The sequence below is a fragment of the Xiphophorus hellerii genome, chromosome 3, assembly GCF_003331165.1.
Source record: "Xiphophorus hellerii strain 12219 chromosome 3, Xiphophorus_hellerii-4.1, whole genome shotgun sequence".
NCBI classification, from domain to species: domain Eukaryota; kingdom Metazoa; phylum Chordata; class Actinopteri; order Cyprinodontiformes; family Poeciliidae; genus Xiphophorus; species Xiphophorus hellerii.
The window spans coordinates 10434844-10453352 of record NC_045674.1 but is presented as its reverse complement, the minus strand read 5'-3'; the positions used below and the strand labels follow the sequence as shown (position 1 = coordinate 10453352).

Genomic DNA, 18509 nt, shown 5'->3' with positions numbered 1-18509 from the left:
AGCCACTATGGTGACACAAACACATGACATTTACTAAGAATATCTAAGGGGACAGGTTTTATTACAATTTCTATTTTAAGAAGTTGTGATGGAAGAAGTTCAGTGGAGAAAACTTGGGATAGATGCTCTAGTCCCTTGAGGGTAAATTCTTCAATAAAAGTTAATTATCTAAGACTGCTTGTAAGTTATTGAAGATTAAAACCTTAATTAGGAAAAAAGTCAGTAGGGGAAATAGATCTTTCCAGAAAAATACAGGTAAAAAAATTATATTAATTTAACCAAAAAAAAACTGTAGCAGCTCACTTCATGGAGGGCAGGTGTCGCAGGACTACATCCACGGCATGCACAGGGTTGGTGCTGATGGGCTTGTCCAGCTCAAGCGGTTCAGGCATGCTGCGGCCCGTCAGCACCTCATGCAGCATGTGCCAACTGACCAGAGACACGAACTTGATGGAAACTTTAAAGGGACGGTCTTTGCCTCCCTCGCCTGGAAGGGTGACATCAAGGTCCACCTGTGGGACGAAGCAAAAACAGTCAAGAAAGACCAAAAAAAAGTGTGGATATTCAATCGATTGTTTTCATTCAATGAACATTTGTATGATTATATTTTGGCTCACCCCTGTCGGTGCCACAGGCAGTGGGTTGGCTGTGTACAAGCTCTTCTTTCCATCATAGACCGGCCTCCGATCTCCAAAAATTGTGACCTTGAAGTGCTGCACCATGGAGTCGACCACCTCCCTGCATGGCATGAAAAAACACAAGGTTTTATCGCTGTTTTCAGCAAGATGGGAGATCCTCAAACAATGAACAACATAAACACAGGCTGCTTCAGATGCAAAAAGCACACTGAAAAATTAAAGAAAAAAAATTGTTATAATTTACTGTTGTATAATAATCTAATGTTAATTTTGGTTTATTGGATATGCTTGGAACATAATTTTGAGAAGCACATAAGAAACTACAGCATTTATTTCTCCCCAGTTGCTTCTTGTATTGATAATTTAAAGGTCAGACCACAGCAGTTGGGTGATATGTGGTATTAAGGTTTACTGAGGTATCTAAAATTAGTAACTATTGATTTAAATGCAATTATTTAAAGCTGCTGCAAATATGGTGTGTCATGCAAATCCAAGTTTAAACATGACAGCCTTCATTTGTTCCTGTTAGTTCTACAGCCATTATTGCTGCATAGTGGTATTTTCTGAAATGCATTACTGTGTGGGACTCACACTCTCTACAAAACAGAGGCCTAATTGAAGGTGCAACTTGCTCCAACGTAACACTGCAACTAACAACTATTTTAGTAATTGATTAAACTATCAATTATTCCGATTATTAATCGGATTTAAAAAATTTGCACATTCTGCAGATATTTTTTTTATTCTTCCACTTAAGCATATTTTGGATAATACTAGAAATAAGTTAAAAATGCTAACAATTCAATTCACTTTAGACAAAAAATGTTTGTCTAAAGTGCAATGACAGCATACCTTTAGCTACGACTATTCCACTTGAATTCTGGGTAGAACATATTTATCGACAAAAAAAAAGTTTTTTTTAATGTTATGAACATGAACTGTGTATTTTTGGCACAGTTTTAATTTTGTTACTGCTCTGGATATGTAGATATCTCAGCAATTAGCCTTTTTTCCATTAACTGGAATCTGTATACTGTATATACTAAACTGATTATTTCAATATTCAATTCATCATAATTAATCTGACTTATCGCTTCAGTCCGACTCAATACATTGGTTCAGTAACAATTTTTTATTTGCTTTTTTTAAATAACTCCATTAAGTCGTAAAACTCAAAATAAACAAGGCAATAAAACATTACTGCATAAAAAATTAGCAGATGTCAAAAAAAAAGAAGAGGAGAACAGAACAAGATAAACTTGAAGTAAAACCGACAGCCTCAGCATTAAAATACTAATGTGGGAAAGGCAAAAGGACAAAAAAGTAGAAGACATAGTAGTATTAGCAGTAATATGTTCTGAATATTCCAGAGAGCCTGTGACAGACGGACTGTGACAACACCTGCTTTCTTGTATCTACACTTAGTGCTCTACTTGGAAGGTGGAAATATTTAAGTCTGGTTAAGAGGAAAAGGATGCCGTCACTGGCTGAACTAAAGCCCGGCAGGAAAAAGTTTAGGTAAGCTAGATTTCAACAATAAGAACAAATTAATGGAAGGTAAGTCAATGAAAAAAATGACAGCGGACAGGATATTACAAGGACCTTGTGGTTCACAGAAACTATGAAAACATTTTGAGATGAAAAGTTTGCAATTGTCTTTAAAGAAGTCAGTTAATGTGTGAAAACATCTGGGCTACTCTCACAATTTGTATCTTGGCTACTCTCCAATCCAACTTCCGCCATCAAGAAAGAAAAACTTTAAACACATTTTTGCATTAGAAAATCTTCCAAGGTTCACAAAAAACCAAGTCTTGCAATAGTTTAAATTTATTTCCCTGGAAGTGATTGTCACAAACAATTAGAACATTTTCTTCTTTTTTTGGTTTCTTCAAAGATGATTGTTCACCACTATCCTTTCAGATTTACTAATGCGGTTCACAGTTTTAGTCATTTCAGCAATCTCTTCTTTAGTGTTTGTTGCTTCACTAATAACTGGAGCCCTCAGAAGCACCAGGACAAATTTTCCACAAATGTAAGTAGAGTCAAAAGAGTACTTGAGAAAAAAAGCTACTCCCAGCAGCAGTTAAGGTTAAATCCCTTGATGAATCATGGCGCTACTTTGCCAAAAGCAGACTAACCCATTTCTGCTTAGCTGAATCCAGGTCGGGACGCCTTGTTTTTTTTAGTGCCGCTTTAGTCATTGCAACAAATATATAATAAAAATACTGCAAATTTAAAATGCAGGATGTGGTGTGTGTCATGGTGTGCACTGACTCAGAGTGTTGATGGCTTTTGGAAAAAGCTATTCATGCGTCTAGTAGTCACACATTTTAACCGGCATGTGGCGCCTTTAACAGGGCAGAGGGTCAAACGAGTAGTTGACAAGTTGAAAGCTGAATTGAAGAATAGACAAACCTTCTGGCTCTGGAACAGTGGTGGATGTTTCTAATGTTCATCACTCAGGGAAGAACAAACCAATGATATGAGTCATGTTCAGGAACATCTGTTTAACTGGAAGTGATTTTGAGTTGGACTCTAGCTCTAAAGACGTTTCTGACAAGAAGAGGTCACCAGTACCTAGATTTATATGTTAACTAGATAATACAAACAAATGTACCCACTTACTGCCAGCTGTGCAGCATTAGACATCAGTAAAATGCCTTGTTTTAAACAGATGTCAAGTGATTTAAATTAGCAGAGCCAGATCTTACCTGTTCACTCGACGTGGGCACTTGTCAGGCTTGATGTCGACCTCGTAGAGGTAGACATCCATCTTTGGGATTTCCACCTGGAAGCAATTGGCCAGCAGCTTGATTGGCTTCCCCATGGTGCCATAGCCAGGCCGCCGAGGCATGGAGAACAGGGCCTGGGGCCCAACGGCTCCTGAGAGGAGAACAAAAATATAAGGAATATAATAAAAACGTTTTAATAAAAAGTCTTTGTGTGGATCAGATTCAAATCACTCAGGCCAGAAACATAAAAAACATAACTCATAAAACATCCGACCAATTGAAACTGGTGAGCGGCTGCCTCAATTTTACGTTTTTCTTGCAGCCTCCAACAGATTTTCTTCCAGAATTGCTTTTTTAAAAATCAACTCTAACCATCCCTGTTCTTCATGAAGAGAAGCAAAGCAGCATTGTGTATCTATTGATCCATCCATCTACTGACTATAGATATTATTTTTATAATCTGATGCTCCTTCTTCACAACAACCACACCAGACACTCTGGTGTCTGGTGTGGTTGTTGAATTTAATGAGCCATTTGCCCAACAATGTTTTCTAGCAAACCACTGAGGCCTTAATATAGAAACAAATGTAAACATCTGTATTTAGACTCGGATTAAATTACACACCAGTGGACTATTTTCTAATTTGGTGACTGGATACAACGGGCTGCCCTGGATTTTACTTCTTGGTATCAGACTAAAGCTGACTGGAAAATAATAACTTTTAGGGTTTTGTTTGTAAAAATATAGTTTTTTTCTTCCACTTTTTAAGGAGGTACTATGTGTTGGTTTATCTTAAAAAAAAAATTACAAAACAATTCGCTGCGGTTTGTGATTTTAATGAAAACTGTAACATTTTTAGGCGTATTAGTTCCTTTCTTTGACTGTGTAGATGTTCAGTTAATATTCAATTCTACAGTTTTTTTGCTGAAAATCAAATAAATGTGCATTAATAAAATCACATTAAAATAATGAAAAGTTACTAGAAAAAAACAACAATAACATACCAAATTATTAAAAAGAGAAATACTGCACTGGTTGGAAGAAATTATATATTAACGAGGTTACTGATGACTTAATTTCTTTTTTAAAAAGTACTTTAAGTATTTTAGAATTTCAATTAAATCTGAATGACTGTCTTGCTGTAATGACAGACTAAAGCAGAGAAACTGAAAATGTCACCATAAGGTTATGTGTATGGGGGAAATGCCAACAAATCCGACACATCACATGCTGACATTTCTAATCACAAAACACCCACAAATACTCTGCACCCTCCACAAAACCACATCTTTGCAACTTTAATATCAAACATGATCAATGCTGACAATTAAAAACAAAGAGGAGAAATTCTGGCATTTCTAGGCACATCAACCCTGAAGGAAACCCTGTCAACTTTCAGCTTTGGTTTATTTGAATATGCTAATCAAGAATTGGATGAATCAGCAGTAAGAGACACAATCAAAATGTTTGCAAAGAGCTCTTCCCTCTGCCATTTCAGACCGTTATGCAGACAGAAAGTATATGCCTCAAAGATGTAAATATCTGATTAAGGTATGTAAAAGGTTTTAAAACTTCTAAGCTCTAAAGAACAGAATTCAAGCACATAATGACTAAAAACAAAAACATGACACATGGCTGCTTTCAGAGCAATAGAAAAAAAAGAGACGTGAATGTCTGAGGCATGAGTCACTTTGATCCTTAAACTGTTATTTTCCACTTTAATCCGCAACAATCTTGTTGAGGATATTTAGGCTCTGCTGAGGCTTGCAAAGCCTCATCAAAGCTGAGAACACTAACTTTTTGCTGACATCACAACTTACTGTACTGTTTGTACTACTCCAACGATTGTCTCATTCTGCTATTGTTATGAAACGTACATCTTTGTACAGGAACTCATTGAAGGCTCGCTTATTTGCCTGGCTGGTGCTGCTTTGTTTACTCTCCCTCCCCATCAACCTAAGGTGCTTTCATTTCAACTTTCCCCACAGCTTCAGCGCTCCTGACCAAAAAAAGCTATGTTATGTGTCATTGAAAAATAAGAGTCATGTTTGAGCATGTGATTCATCTCCGATTTGACTCACGGGTCCCACATGTGTAGGCTGCAGTTGAAAGCTGCGCTCAGGGGGAAGTTCATAGAAAATCTCCCCACAACAAAAAAGAAACCTGAAGTGAGGTAACAGCACACAACATGAGATTGTTTATTTACAGTCGAGACGTACGCGTTTTATTTTTCCTGTGAAAAATGACTAGGTTGATGAAAGGGTAAAGACTTAAAATTACTTGAATAAAATGTGCAAAAAAAAAAGCATGGGGGAAGGCTGGAAAATCTGTTACTCACAACTAAGTGCAGTTTAACTGTTTGGTCATTTGTGAAACTTGTGTAGTGACCCCACACAAAACCTCTGAAAACAGGCATCTATTAAGAGGTATTTATAGAAATAAGATGCTGTTCTTGATTTTCTAGCTCACTAAAAATGTTCTCCCAGGATAGTTGGGAGTGGCATGATTATAGAAGAGGCGGGGCTGATGTTCTGTGGTTTTTATCGGCGTCTTGGAACTGGCCTCTACTCGATGTGAGTCACAGGGCCACCACAGAAGAAGAAACGCGCTAAAGCACCCAGCTTTTGAACTCATCAATAGATTAGCCCAAGAAGTAATGATACCATATTAAATCTTTAGAAATCTCCTCCTACTGCCACCAGTTGGTTTGTCTTCAGCCTGAAACCCACACACACAGTAATTTATAGAAGTGGTATTAAACAGCAAGACTGCAGGAAATTCAGTTTTTGTTTTTACAGAGAATGATACAGTCAGAGTGGTACTTTTTGGGCATTTTACACAAACTCAACCACATGATTTTCAGCTTCAAACAAACTCCTTTTTACATTGCAGAATTACTCATTAAACGTTCAAAAACGTGCCTATTTGTAAATGGAAACTTACTACAAGCTGAGGTGATGTGCTCAGATTCAAAACAAAATCTCTTTAACCAATTCGCACCCCCCATTTTTGTGTATCAGCTTTGTAATTTTATTCATTCTTATTTCCCTTTTACATCTAAGAAAACCAATTTATAGTTGTGTGCTTACTTTTGTAGTCAAGCATTTTCATGTGTTCTTGAGTAATAATCAGAATCAGCTCTATTGGCCAGGTTTGTGAACAAAGAAACAACCACCAAGGAATTTGACTTCCGTTTCACCCGACTACAGCAAAGACAAATATTTGACTTTTACTTATTTAATTGTAATTTATTTTGTCTTTTTTTTTTGGGAAAGAATTTATTTTTTTCCTGTGAGTTGCTGTTGTCTAAAAATAGTGAGCTTCTATCCTGTAGAGGGGTTATTATTTAAAACCCAAATCTCTACAGAGAACAAGCAGCACAGTAGTTCACACTGTTCCAAAATACCAAGAGCTTGAGAAAACCCATTTTAGTCAAAGCACTCATTCACCTGTGAACACACAGAAGTGCTTAATAATACACACATGAGAGGCAACAAGCTGAGAGCCTGAAAATCTAACAAGCATGTCACACAGATGTTTATTGAAGCATTTATGAACCTGGCGGTAGTGACTCAACAAAACAAAGTTGATAACAGGATCGCTATGTACCGCTTCAAGTCTTCCTTCAGGGAGACATAACAAAGTGATCTTCTAAAAGTAAAATAAACAGCAAGACTAGTTGCTCTGAAAGGAGGAATTATGTCTACCCCAGCAATAGGAGAGTTCACTTTTGATGAAAGCGTTTGTTAATTTATGCAAGTCCAGCAGTGTTCAACGATGTGATTTTGGCAACTGGAAATTTGTCTTACTTGTAAGCAACAAAAAAGTGCAGTCAGTTGACAGACAGTGTGCAGCAACAGATGTTGCATTGCACAATGCTTCAAAAAGCCAGAGAAAACTATGGTAGTTTCTAAAGCATCTCATTATGGTCAATATGATGGAACATTAGTGAACAAGATGCTGCACACCTATGAAGACATCCAAACATACCATCATAAGGTTGCCAAATATCCATGCTTATATTACAAAATCAGGCATATTTTGATTACAAAAAATATAAAGAAAAGAAAAAAAAGACCTATTGTTTGTGACATGATGCAGTTTGCTAGAACAAATGTTAAGTTTCAGCCACAAATTCACTCCTTTACTCTTACTGATTGTTAGTAATCTCCATGAACGACTTTAGAGAAATCAGAAGTTTAACTAAAAATGCTACACCCCATGTTTCTGCTTTAGAAATCAACAGTGAAAACTCAGATGTACTTTTGGTTAATTACTGGAAGGATATGACTTAATAAACAAAGGCATAGGTCGAGGTAGATCAGATCTTCCTACTGTACATCAGTGTGGTTTCATTTCCTGGGTCTGTGCATTTAGACATGCAAACAAAAAAGTGAGAGAACATTTAACCATAATCAGCATGTAAAGTTTCATGCTGCTGTTTAATATAGTCAGCTGGCATTATGCGATCATTTTGTGCTCTTACAACAACTATACTGATTCCGAAGCTTTTAAGGGAGTTTTCACACCTGATATTCAGGCTACTCTGTTCTATTGGGGACCAATGTTGCAGCATTTGTTACATATTCAGCTGGTACAATTCGTTTTCACACTGCACTGTGTCAAACCAACAAAACCTTAAAGCAACTTGTTCATCCCCCCGACTGTGGTGGCGCTGAGCCAAGAACCACTAAAGAAACAACGCAAAAATCTCTGAAGACGACACAGAGCTACTTCCTTCTCCACAAAATGTAAACACAGGTTTTAGAATTTCTCTTTTGTCTTTGGCAGAAGATCTCAAGCCATTTCTCCTGCTAGCTCTAGACTCAAGTGTTTGTTTTGGTTGAAATTATCCAAGATACCTTGCAATATTGTTCCTTTCCTGGTTTTGGAGTGAACACCAGTCCGTTTGACATTCATATATGCATTCGAATCACACTAGAGTTCACTTTAATCAAACAGAGACCACAGTTTTTAGTTAGACTAGTTCACTTTTTTGGTACGCATTATAGTTAGAGTACACATTCTTACGTATGCAAATGAACCGGACTTTCTAGGCAAAAAAACTAGTTTTATTAAAGCAAGTTTAACAAAGCAGGTGTGAATGCACTTTAATAGTATCTTTAATGTATTAAATCTCAGTATTTTCATACACAACGCGTAATCTCAATGTATTTCTCAAACCTCTGTTGTTTGGTGCAAGTCAATGAGATAGCTCATCAAACTAATTGTGTTGAACATGAGCCGAGTCTGGCTGCAACACAAGTGCCCACTTAACACCAAAAGTTAACCTGACGGAATAAATTCTTTAGTAGAAACGTCAAGACGCACTGAATAAAAAGTTACTTTCAACACTACCAAATAATTACTTTAGGTTTTATCAAATGATTATTATGTAGCAAGAACAATAACAAAACTAAAAATTGCACGCATGTGGCAAAAATAATTCAGTTCTCAACTTTATAGTGCAGCAGTAATCGAGACACATTTTTCCTTGAAAAATGTTGCAGAAACATCTCAGCAATGTGAACTCATTCCACTCGGTTGCCTTGTAACACAACACAGTCACACTGTAAACAGTGGGCCAGGAGCCAGGGAAACTGCATGGTGAGAAGCCAGGCTAACATCCACTCACTGCAAACCCCCTCCGCCACGTCCCTCCCGTACACAAACGGCCACTCTCACACTGCTGACACCAACACGCAAGTCCACAACGCAACACACACACACACAATACAGCTGTTGTACTTCTAATCCTGAGAGGCCTGAACGTTAGGAACAGGACGAGAGCTCAGTAACCAGGCACAATGGCGTCAGTCACAGCCGGCCGAACCTAGAGACGCGCTTGCTCATAGAAAGACTGAAAGCTTCTGGGAGGACTGATGCCTGTCCTACACATCACTACTCCTCCTTCCCGCTCCCTCCATCAACCTCAGAGAGAGAGCGTGCTGCATCTCACACCCGGGGGAGTCACTGCCACTCTTAGCTACAGATAAACACCAGTCGGCCGTCACGTACCGACAGGCTGAGAAGGGTATGCTCGGTCACAACAACATGCAAATATGTTGAAATCCCTTCTCCACCACCTTCAAGGCAAAACCTGGGCTTAAAGAGTGCAAACAAGTATTTTACACAAATATTTTCAGAAAGTGTGTGAGGGAGGAGTTAGTGAGCCTACTGCCAGACCTGAGAAGGTCCCAAAAGGGAATTTGTGACAGTTTGACAGTAATGGGTGAAAACTGACAAAAAATAAATAAATGAGGGATATTAAAAGTGCGACACAGGGTCTATTGTGGCAATGGCAAAATTTTGTTTGGCTCCAAACCACAGATGAAGAATGAAACAAATTAGGTCCTCCAGGAAATGGAGTTGCTGCAGATGACCGCTTAGTATGTCATCTTAAATGGAATATTTTTGTTATTTATATTCATTAAGGCAAATATCTGAGACCCATTTTGAGACCTTCAATAACCAGTGGCCTAAATGAGGCCTTCTGTATTGCTGTTCCAACCTGACAGGCTGAGCAGACACAGGTCAGGGCTCGTTTACTTATAATGTTGACTTATGTGTGATTAAAGTACATAGGTACTAAACCAGGGGAATTATTTGAATCTGTAATTCAGTTATGGCTTTAAACAATAGCAGAACCATTATGATTGACAAAAATATATTCATCTGTAACGCCTGAGATGCCCGCAAGAAAATGGACAGAAAAATGTAAATAACAGGAAACTGTTGCTTTATGATAACAGATAATTTAGCAACAGTATCACAAAGGTTTTTGTGATTAATAAAAGTCAAATTAAACCTAGGCAACATGTGGATGCTAAGATGCTAATAATCATTTTAACATTTTAGGAGGCACATTAAAAAATTGCAAGATTCTTGTTAGTGAGGAGGAAAAAAAACTACATTTGGAGTAACAAGTAGTCTGAACCATTCCTTGAATAATTAACTTTGAACATGTTTTGTATCTGAAAATAAAAATGTTCTTACCTGCATGAATTTTACTTCCATGAAGTTTTTATTTGCATTCTTTACACCATATTGAATACGTTAACATATTGCAGAAGGAGCCTAAGTTAACATTTAAGAGAATTTAAGAGAGTGGTTTCTAATCAACATTTCAACTAACTTCTGATGCACTGAATAAATTCAAATGATCAACAGAGTGATTTCTATCTTTCAGTGAGGCTCATAGCAGAAAATGCAGGCTTTCACTTCAAGGTCCAATTTTCCTGTCCATAACTTTTCTATGCATTCTGTTAGTGTAGAAACAGTACGAGTAATTGTTACTTTTCTGTTTTCATATAAATGTAATTCGATTTTGTAATAAAGCTAATCTAATTATTTGTAAATATTTTTGAAAAAATTATGCTAGCAATGCAATACAAAAATGTTATGTTTTAAGCCCAATTTTATATGAAAAGGATAATGAAAAAAATATTTAAAAAATAGATTAAGCATTTAAGTAAGCACTATTTGAGTTTTAACAAATCTTATGGAAAACCGTTAATCTGAATGAAAAACATCCAACAGCAGTTACCCTTATTAAAAAGAAGATCCATTGGTTAGATCCAATGTCTTTATTATCAATGATAAATTTTTGTTTAGCACAGCAATGAACACCCCCCTTAAAGACTATAAGGTTTAACTGCTTTCTCCATAGAAACCAACAACAATATGCCGATAGTTAGCCTTATGGGTGGTTGGGACCGCAGATGAGGGGAGGGGGTAGCCCATTGTCAACAGGCAGCTTGAATGAACTGAGTATTATGAGGAGAGACTGCAAATCAAGTGCTAAGCCCTCCCTCAAAGCCGACCCTACTGTCTGTACAAAATCCACAGAGAATCGACCTACAAGGAGAATGACAGGGAAGGCAGAGTTTCCCACTGGGGCACAGAGAGGGAAACAGAAGCAGTAACCAAGGAAGAGAAAGAGGAGTTGGGTTGGGGGTGGGGGGTCGGAACCGTCTGTGAAAAAAAGAAAAAAGAAAAAAAAAGAGCGGGAATGAGAGGACTGAACAAAGGCAGCTATAAAACAGGAAAAGAAAGTTGCAGGAAAATGAGAGCATGCTTAAAAACACCAACAGATTTCTTATTTTAGGCATCCAATAAATACATTTCACTTCGGTGTTTTCTACAAAGTCCACCTCAAGCTTTAGCTCATATTGAGCTGATTCATCTCTAGCCAACTCAAATCCCACCTGGGTAAAATGTGACAGGTGGATAGTTGAAGGTGGGGATCCCCCCCTCTGCCTGCTGTGCTGTGAAAAGTCATCTCATTGTCTTTCCAGTAAATGAAAAATAATATGGAATCAAAGGTTTTAACCAGAAGCAAGATAGTTTCCATCTTAACTTTGAAGACTTGCGAATGGATTCTGTTCAGTACAAACAACCAGCCAGAAGAATCAGACAGAAATCTTTAGATGGAAGATAATTTCTGGGCAAGATATCTTGCCTCATGAGGTTTTTGACTGATAAACAACAACAAATCAAATTCATTTCTTTGGTTAAATATTATTCTGCCAGACAAGAGTCAAAATTGGGTTTTTGTAATTTTGCATATCTGAGAGTAAGGGCTAAATATCCTAATCAAATAACCTTGATTTAGTCAAAAATTAAATCAAGGTTATTTGTCACAATTTGTTTCCCCCACCTCATAAATTTAACAACTTTGCTTCACACATTGTTTTTTCAGGAACAAATAGCTGTCCTTCCAAACAAAGCAGAAGAATAAAACCAAAGCATCTAATGCTATCCCCCCCCCCCAAATACGATTATCATAGCAAAGGTTGGAAAAGTGTTTTGTTGGGGGTGAGACAGATTCATTATTGGTGGTTCTCAACCCTGGTGCGCATGAGCCTCTTAATGAAGCCAGGTGTGTGGAAGCAGGAAAATACCTAAAACATGCAGGACAGTGGCCCCTGAGGACCAAAGTTGGGAAACACTGCTTACCGATTCCCTACTGAATCCCTACTGAATAGTGCCAAAATATTTGCATTTTAAACAGGATTCAGTCATGTGTTGCTGAAGTTGAAATATGACAGTTACTGTAGTATAATTTTGTAGATTATATTCTTTGTGATCATCTGAAACAGAAATTTCTTTCAAACTTGGAACAATTATTAAAACAGCCCCACCAGAAATGTGCCAAATGTCAATTAATTACAGCAAAAGTAGGATTAAGGTATTTCCTTTTCACATCTCGTTTCAAGTAAGAGGATTATACAACTTAGAAGGTTTACAGAAAATACAAAACAAAAAGGGATGGGCCTTCACACTTTTCTTAATATGACAGGGCTTGTTTTATGCCATGGCAAAATAATGTTCACCATCTGACGCGCTGTGTTAACATCAATGCTGTTAAATTAATTTCATTTTTTTTAAAGCTTCAAAAGCCTTTACTTCATACAGCCATCATGCTAAGCTCTTGGGAACGATGGCCCCCATGGTAAATATGTTTGGTACCATTGAGAAGCATCTAAACGGGCGAAGTGATCAATAAGCATTTTCCTCACACCATTCTCCAGACCACAGACTGACCAGTAGAAGGCCCCCCTTTTAATCATTCACCCAATAACAGACCTCAACGGTCAGCATGCAGAAACACAAGATGACCAATTAACAAACACACAGCATGTTATCAACACAAACTTGCATCTGTATTAATGTATTTCAAAATGAAAACACCAGCAATGTTTTTAACTAACTAAATGTCAAGTTGGATAGTGGTATAGTTAGTGAAACTCCATGTGTTGTGTTCTCAGAGCCCTGAGCAAACACGTCCACTACTGGCAGGTCTCCAGGTCTACTTTTATGGCAACCATGCTGATAGAAGAGCTGGAGGGGTAAACTACAATAAACAAGCCAGGAGTTTATTAGGATATTGGGTTAAATTTTTCCCAGTAATCGTTTTCAAGCATTCTACTGTGTAAGGCTTTTAGTGCGCCTGTCAGAATGTTAAAACTTAGATAAAAGTAACAGAATTTCAATATGAGACACCAAGTTGTTTCTAGGATTTGGATAACATTCATTCACTTCTGCATTTGTTTGAGGCATCCGTCTGTAAACCAAATGTTGGTGGGAAAACACCTTGCATTCCCTTTTGCTGTTAATGCTGGGAAGCTGAAGGAGGCTGAGGCACTAACAGGAGAACAGGCAACAGAAAGGGATCTCCTCTCGAAGGAGGCGGGAGTGGGCAACGGACCAGCTCCAGTATCATGTATCACTGGCTAATCAAGAGAACCTTGCATTCAGTTTATGGTCACATAAGAGGAAAGCTTCCGTTACATTGAGACAAAGCCAGGTGGTTCAGAACTGTTTAACGGCTACCATGATCAAGGTGGCCGCTGTTTGGTTCTCACCAGGTCTGGACAGAGATGAGTAAAAATCTAAATTAAACATTAACTAAAATGATTTTTATTTTTTTTTAAATAGAAGTTTGGGGTTTTTTTAAGTTAGAAGAAATCTATTTCAGTTTCTGGGACAAAATATTTTATAAGTAGTAAATTTCTGATTATAAAGTAAACGAATGAAAGAATTTATTATACTTATCACTATTGTTATTATTACTATTATAAATTTCTGTTCAAGATACAATCAGTGGTTATTGTGTATTTTTTGGTCCAGCAAAATTTTGTTGGAAGAATTACCAAAATAGTCTTAATGTTCTTTATCAAAAATTTACTGATTTGATGCGTGTACACATGCTTGATTATCCCGCACAATGTCCGAATATCATGACATTTTTATATATATGCATTTTATATGATTTCAGGATTTATTTTGGAAACAATGCAAGAATTTAACTTATTTCCAGTCAGATTATGTGACAGTTTTCTATACTATTAAAAGTAACCTCTGGACTGGAAATCCCCCACACATTTATTTTTGCAACTAAATAGGCAAAATATTGATCTGAGGTCATTAGTCAAATATTTCAAAGCAAATTCTCAAACATTTTTTGAAATTAAGCACTTTTTGTGATTTTGGATCACATCTTTCCTATATGAGGGACCAGAATTAATCCAAAATACCCAAAAGACTTGTCTTATTTATTCACCTACATACATGATCTTGATATCATTTAAGTTACTTTACAGTCATTTCAGATAAAAATGTTTTTACATATAAATCCATTTTCCTATCACACCTCTTTATAACCTTTTTACAAAAACATCAAATTCCAAGTCTGGTCACTACATTCTTTTTATTTATTTATTATTGTTTAACTGTGCTGCCTAACAGTTTTGAGCACCAAACATATGTACCATAGTAAAGATGTTAGGCTGAAAGGCAGCTGCTAAATATGTTGAGGTCAGTTAGGAGGGGTCAGTTCCTGACAGAGTTCAGCTACGGTCACATGTTCTGAGATGACCAGCAACGCCAGGCTTCAGGGGAATACCAGGCTTGTGTTTGAAGCCCACACTTGACCTGCCTGATGATGTAAAATCAGCAGAACCACCTCCTCAGTATCACCAAGGAATACGAAATTGAGAATAGCTAAATTATTTTCCCATGAGATCCAAAAGAAGAAAAAAAAATACACGTCTTGTCCATCCACTCCTTCTACACAATGTATGATCCTGTGGTGCGAGTCATTCTAGTGATCGAAAACCTACGATCGAGAATAATGAATTTATTACACCTATGTTCCATCTCACCCCTACTTGCGAAACAGCCAAGAAAAGAAATGTTGCAAGATTAATCACCTGTAGTTCCGATTTCCATTCATGAGGTCTCTGCCCGGTTCGCTTCCCGGATCACAGATGTCAAACGTTCGGGACTCCTCCGTTAAGTCCGGTGTCTCCTTCGGGAGTGCAGCGCCTCTGCCTCCTCCGCTGAGTAACAGCGTGTCCTAACCCCCGATATCCTCCTCTTTCACTCCCACTTTGAAAAGGCAACCCTCGCTATGGTTTTCCGTTGGCTCCACAAACCACCTTCTCCGCACGCCGACTACTAAAATCGGATTTCACTGCCACGGCGAAGGATAGTGGCTAGTGTGGGGAATGAAAATCTGCTAGTTAGCCAAGTTAGCTTGCTAGCCAGGCTTTGGGGGAAAGTGGCTGGAGCAGACGAGAGGAGCTGTCAGGAGATCATCACAGCGGGGTCATTGAGTCCAACTAAATCCCCACCGATGTATGGCCGTCCCCAGGGACGACATAAATATTTAACCACGGGACAAGGAGTCGTAGGAGCAGCTAAAGTGGTTAGCTCGCAGGCTAGCTCTACTGATAGTTGGAATTCTGACAGACGACGGCCACTTTTTATCGCGTTAAAAACAGCTGCTTTCCAGCGGGTCGCTTTTCCCAGTCTCGGTCTTCCGCAGACGTCGTCGTCTGGAAGTAGTGTCCAAGCGTCGAAACGAAGCTGTCAACCCCGCTGTGTGTCCGCCGATAAGTGTCGGGATTTCCAGGCTGGTTGACAGAACAACTCTGCAGGGCTTCGGCAAGCCAGCTAAATATGGTGAAGTTGCCTTTCTGACACCGACAGGAAGAGGTGGGCTCAGTGTTGCCAGACGTCAGAACCAAGAAACTCCGCCTTCAGCTAGAGGTAATCCTACGTTTATGAATAAATCAGTGGGGCATTACAGGTGCATTTGAATATCGAGTTTAAATTCTATTTCACCAACACAATTTAAAAAGGAAAACTCGAAATGTATAGCTTTATTACACATAGTGAAAACCACTAAATAAAGTCAACATAAGCCAAACAAACTCTTCACTAAGTGCTTTCTCCAAGCATTTTCATAGGAAATTTAGTAGAGAAAATTATAGCTAATGAAAAGGGAGGGCACTACAATATTGAGAGGATTGTGAAGCAAAGTCCATTCAAAAAGACTGAAAGAGATTCACAAGGATTTCTAAAATGGGAAACAATTTTAAGGCATTTATAATTAAGGCAAATGTCACCTTATGCCACTACACAGAGGATGTATACACCATTGAAAGGTCTGCTTGTTCACTGAATGCAGCATCCAATAAAATTAATGAAAGGTTAATTGGAAAGGATAAAAATGTAGTCGAAAAAGGTGCACAAGTAGCAAGAATAACTTCAACATTAAGAGGATTGCGAAGCAAAGCCCATTATATATATTAGGTACACCCTTCAATCAAAATTTATGAATATGAATATTAAAAATAGGGTGAGGGGGGGGTTATATGTTAAGGAATTTCACAGCAGGTGGTAGCTATATATGTCATGAGATAGAGCAGATGTTAATGACTTACTGTAATTCTTTATCACTGCCCTGTACTGTTCTTGGCGAGTCTGAAAGACACACCCCTGCCGTTCGTTCCTCAGTCTGCTTCCTCTCCCCCCAAACTTTGTACTTGGTCTAAAAGATGGCTGTCCTAGTGGTCTGAACGACTTGCCTCCTGTCTCTGCTTGTACTCAGTCTGAAAGACACCTCTCTTTGTTTGTATTTGGTCTAAAACATGGCTGTCCTAGTGGTCTAGACAACTTGTCTCCTCAGCTCCCTTTGTCTGTACTCAACCTGAAAGACACCTATCTCCTGCTCTTTCGTGGGATAAACGAGTCTAAACGTCTAATCGTCTAATCGTTTAGACTCGTCTCCTCAGCTCCATTTGTCTGTACTCAACCTGAAAAACAAGGTTTTATTTGCAGAGTTACTTTAATCTTATCAACTCCCCCCCACCCAGCCCCGGGCCGCAGCAAATTTGCGAAGTCTTAACCGGTCCGCGGTACTAAAAAGGTTGGGGACCACTGGTCTAGACCACTAGGACAGCCATGTTTTGGACCACGTACAAACAAAGAGAGGTGTCTTTCAGACTGAGTACAAACAGAGACAGCAGGCAAGTCGTTCAGACCACTAGGACAGCCATCTTTTAGACCAAGTACAAAGAATGGGGGGAGAGGAAGCAGATTGTTTATCCCGCGAACAAACAATAGGGGGTGTCTTTCAGACTCACCAAGAACAGTAAAGGGCAGTGATAAAGAATCACAATAAGCCATTAACATCGGCTCTATCTCATGACATCAATAGCTACCACCCGCTGCAACGAGAGGTGTGAAATTCATTGACGTATAACCCCTTCCATCCCCTATTTTTAATATTTATATTTATAACCTGTCATAAATTTTGATTGAAGGGTGTACCTAATATCTCTCCCATTCAAGAGATTTGAAGAAGCCTCACAAAGCATGGATAGAGCCAGTACTTCAATAATCACCAAACTAACTTATATCATAACATGGGCAACCAACAAATCATATCATTTGCATGCACCAAGTATTAAAGAGACTATTGGTAAATGGTCCATATTTTGCAAGTGTCTTGGAAATCAAACTCCCAGAGTCTATAGAAAAGATTTCACTGGAGCAGGGCTGCTGCAATATCAGGTTCAGTCAGTACTGTTGTGTACTAGGACATTTTAATACATTTGCCGTTTCCCTCTCTTGACAAACTTTATGGAAATGCTGATTTTATTTTCCAGGACAATGTGGCAGCTGTCCACACTGTCAAAAATACAAATGCTTGTTTAATTGTCCAGCAACCGTTCTTATTTTAAAGGGTATGCAGTATTTCATTCAAAGAGGAGCACCAACCATGTTTTCAGTGCATACATGAACAAACCTTTCACTGGCTGAAATTTCTGTTCTAAAAATGACTGTCATCTAATGCTTACATTTTTTTGAGTGACTGAATTTATTATTTCATTGGCGATAATTCATAAAAAATTAACACTAGAAATATTTCAGCTTGTGTGCCAAGTCTTCAAAATATAAATCTCCCATTTTTAAACTGAATTACTAAAATAAAATACATGTCCAATCAGACAGTTGTCAGACAAAATCATCCAGGAAAATTTAGGTGTAACTGAAGTGACTCTTCTGATCCCAAATGGAAGCATGTGTGAAACTTCTTTTGCTGTAACATTGAAACCAAGGAGATTTCTTTTGGACTAATGTGGGGAAAATGTGTGAGGGTGAAAGAGTGGATTGAGATTCAATTGACTAGAGTAAGAAATTGAGGAAAACGTTTGAGTCTCACTCCAGAAGAGTGATAATGACAACTGCAATACAATAGAATAAAACTAAAACTTTCCCAGCAAAATGAAGAAATATATTTACCTTTTAGTCTAAATTAAAATGAAGACATAAAATCACAAAAAA

General features: G+C 38.1%; 1 protein-coding gene across 3 annotated transcripts in view; it reads right to left on the bottom strand.

The window, feature by feature from the left end:
• ago3a (argonaute RISC catalytic component 3a) overlaps positions 1-15869 on the bottom strand; it is a 35727-nt gene extending 19858 nt beyond the window's left edge. For all 3 annotated transcript variants that reach the window (XM_032558442.1, XM_032558443.1, XM_032558444.1), the window contains exons 1-4: positions 15086-15869; positions 3350-3521; positions 618-738; positions 304-512 (exon numbers count right to left, since the gene is read on the bottom strand). In XM_032558442.1, coding sequence (XP_032414333.1) covers positions 304-512; positions 618-738; positions 3350-3521; positions 15086-15104 — 521 coding nt within the window. In that variant the 5' untranslated portion in view covers positions 15105-15869. The remainder of the gene's footprint in view (positions 1-303; positions 513-617; positions 739-3349; positions 3522-15085) is intronic.
• Positions 15870-18509: the final 2640 nt, after the last annotated feature.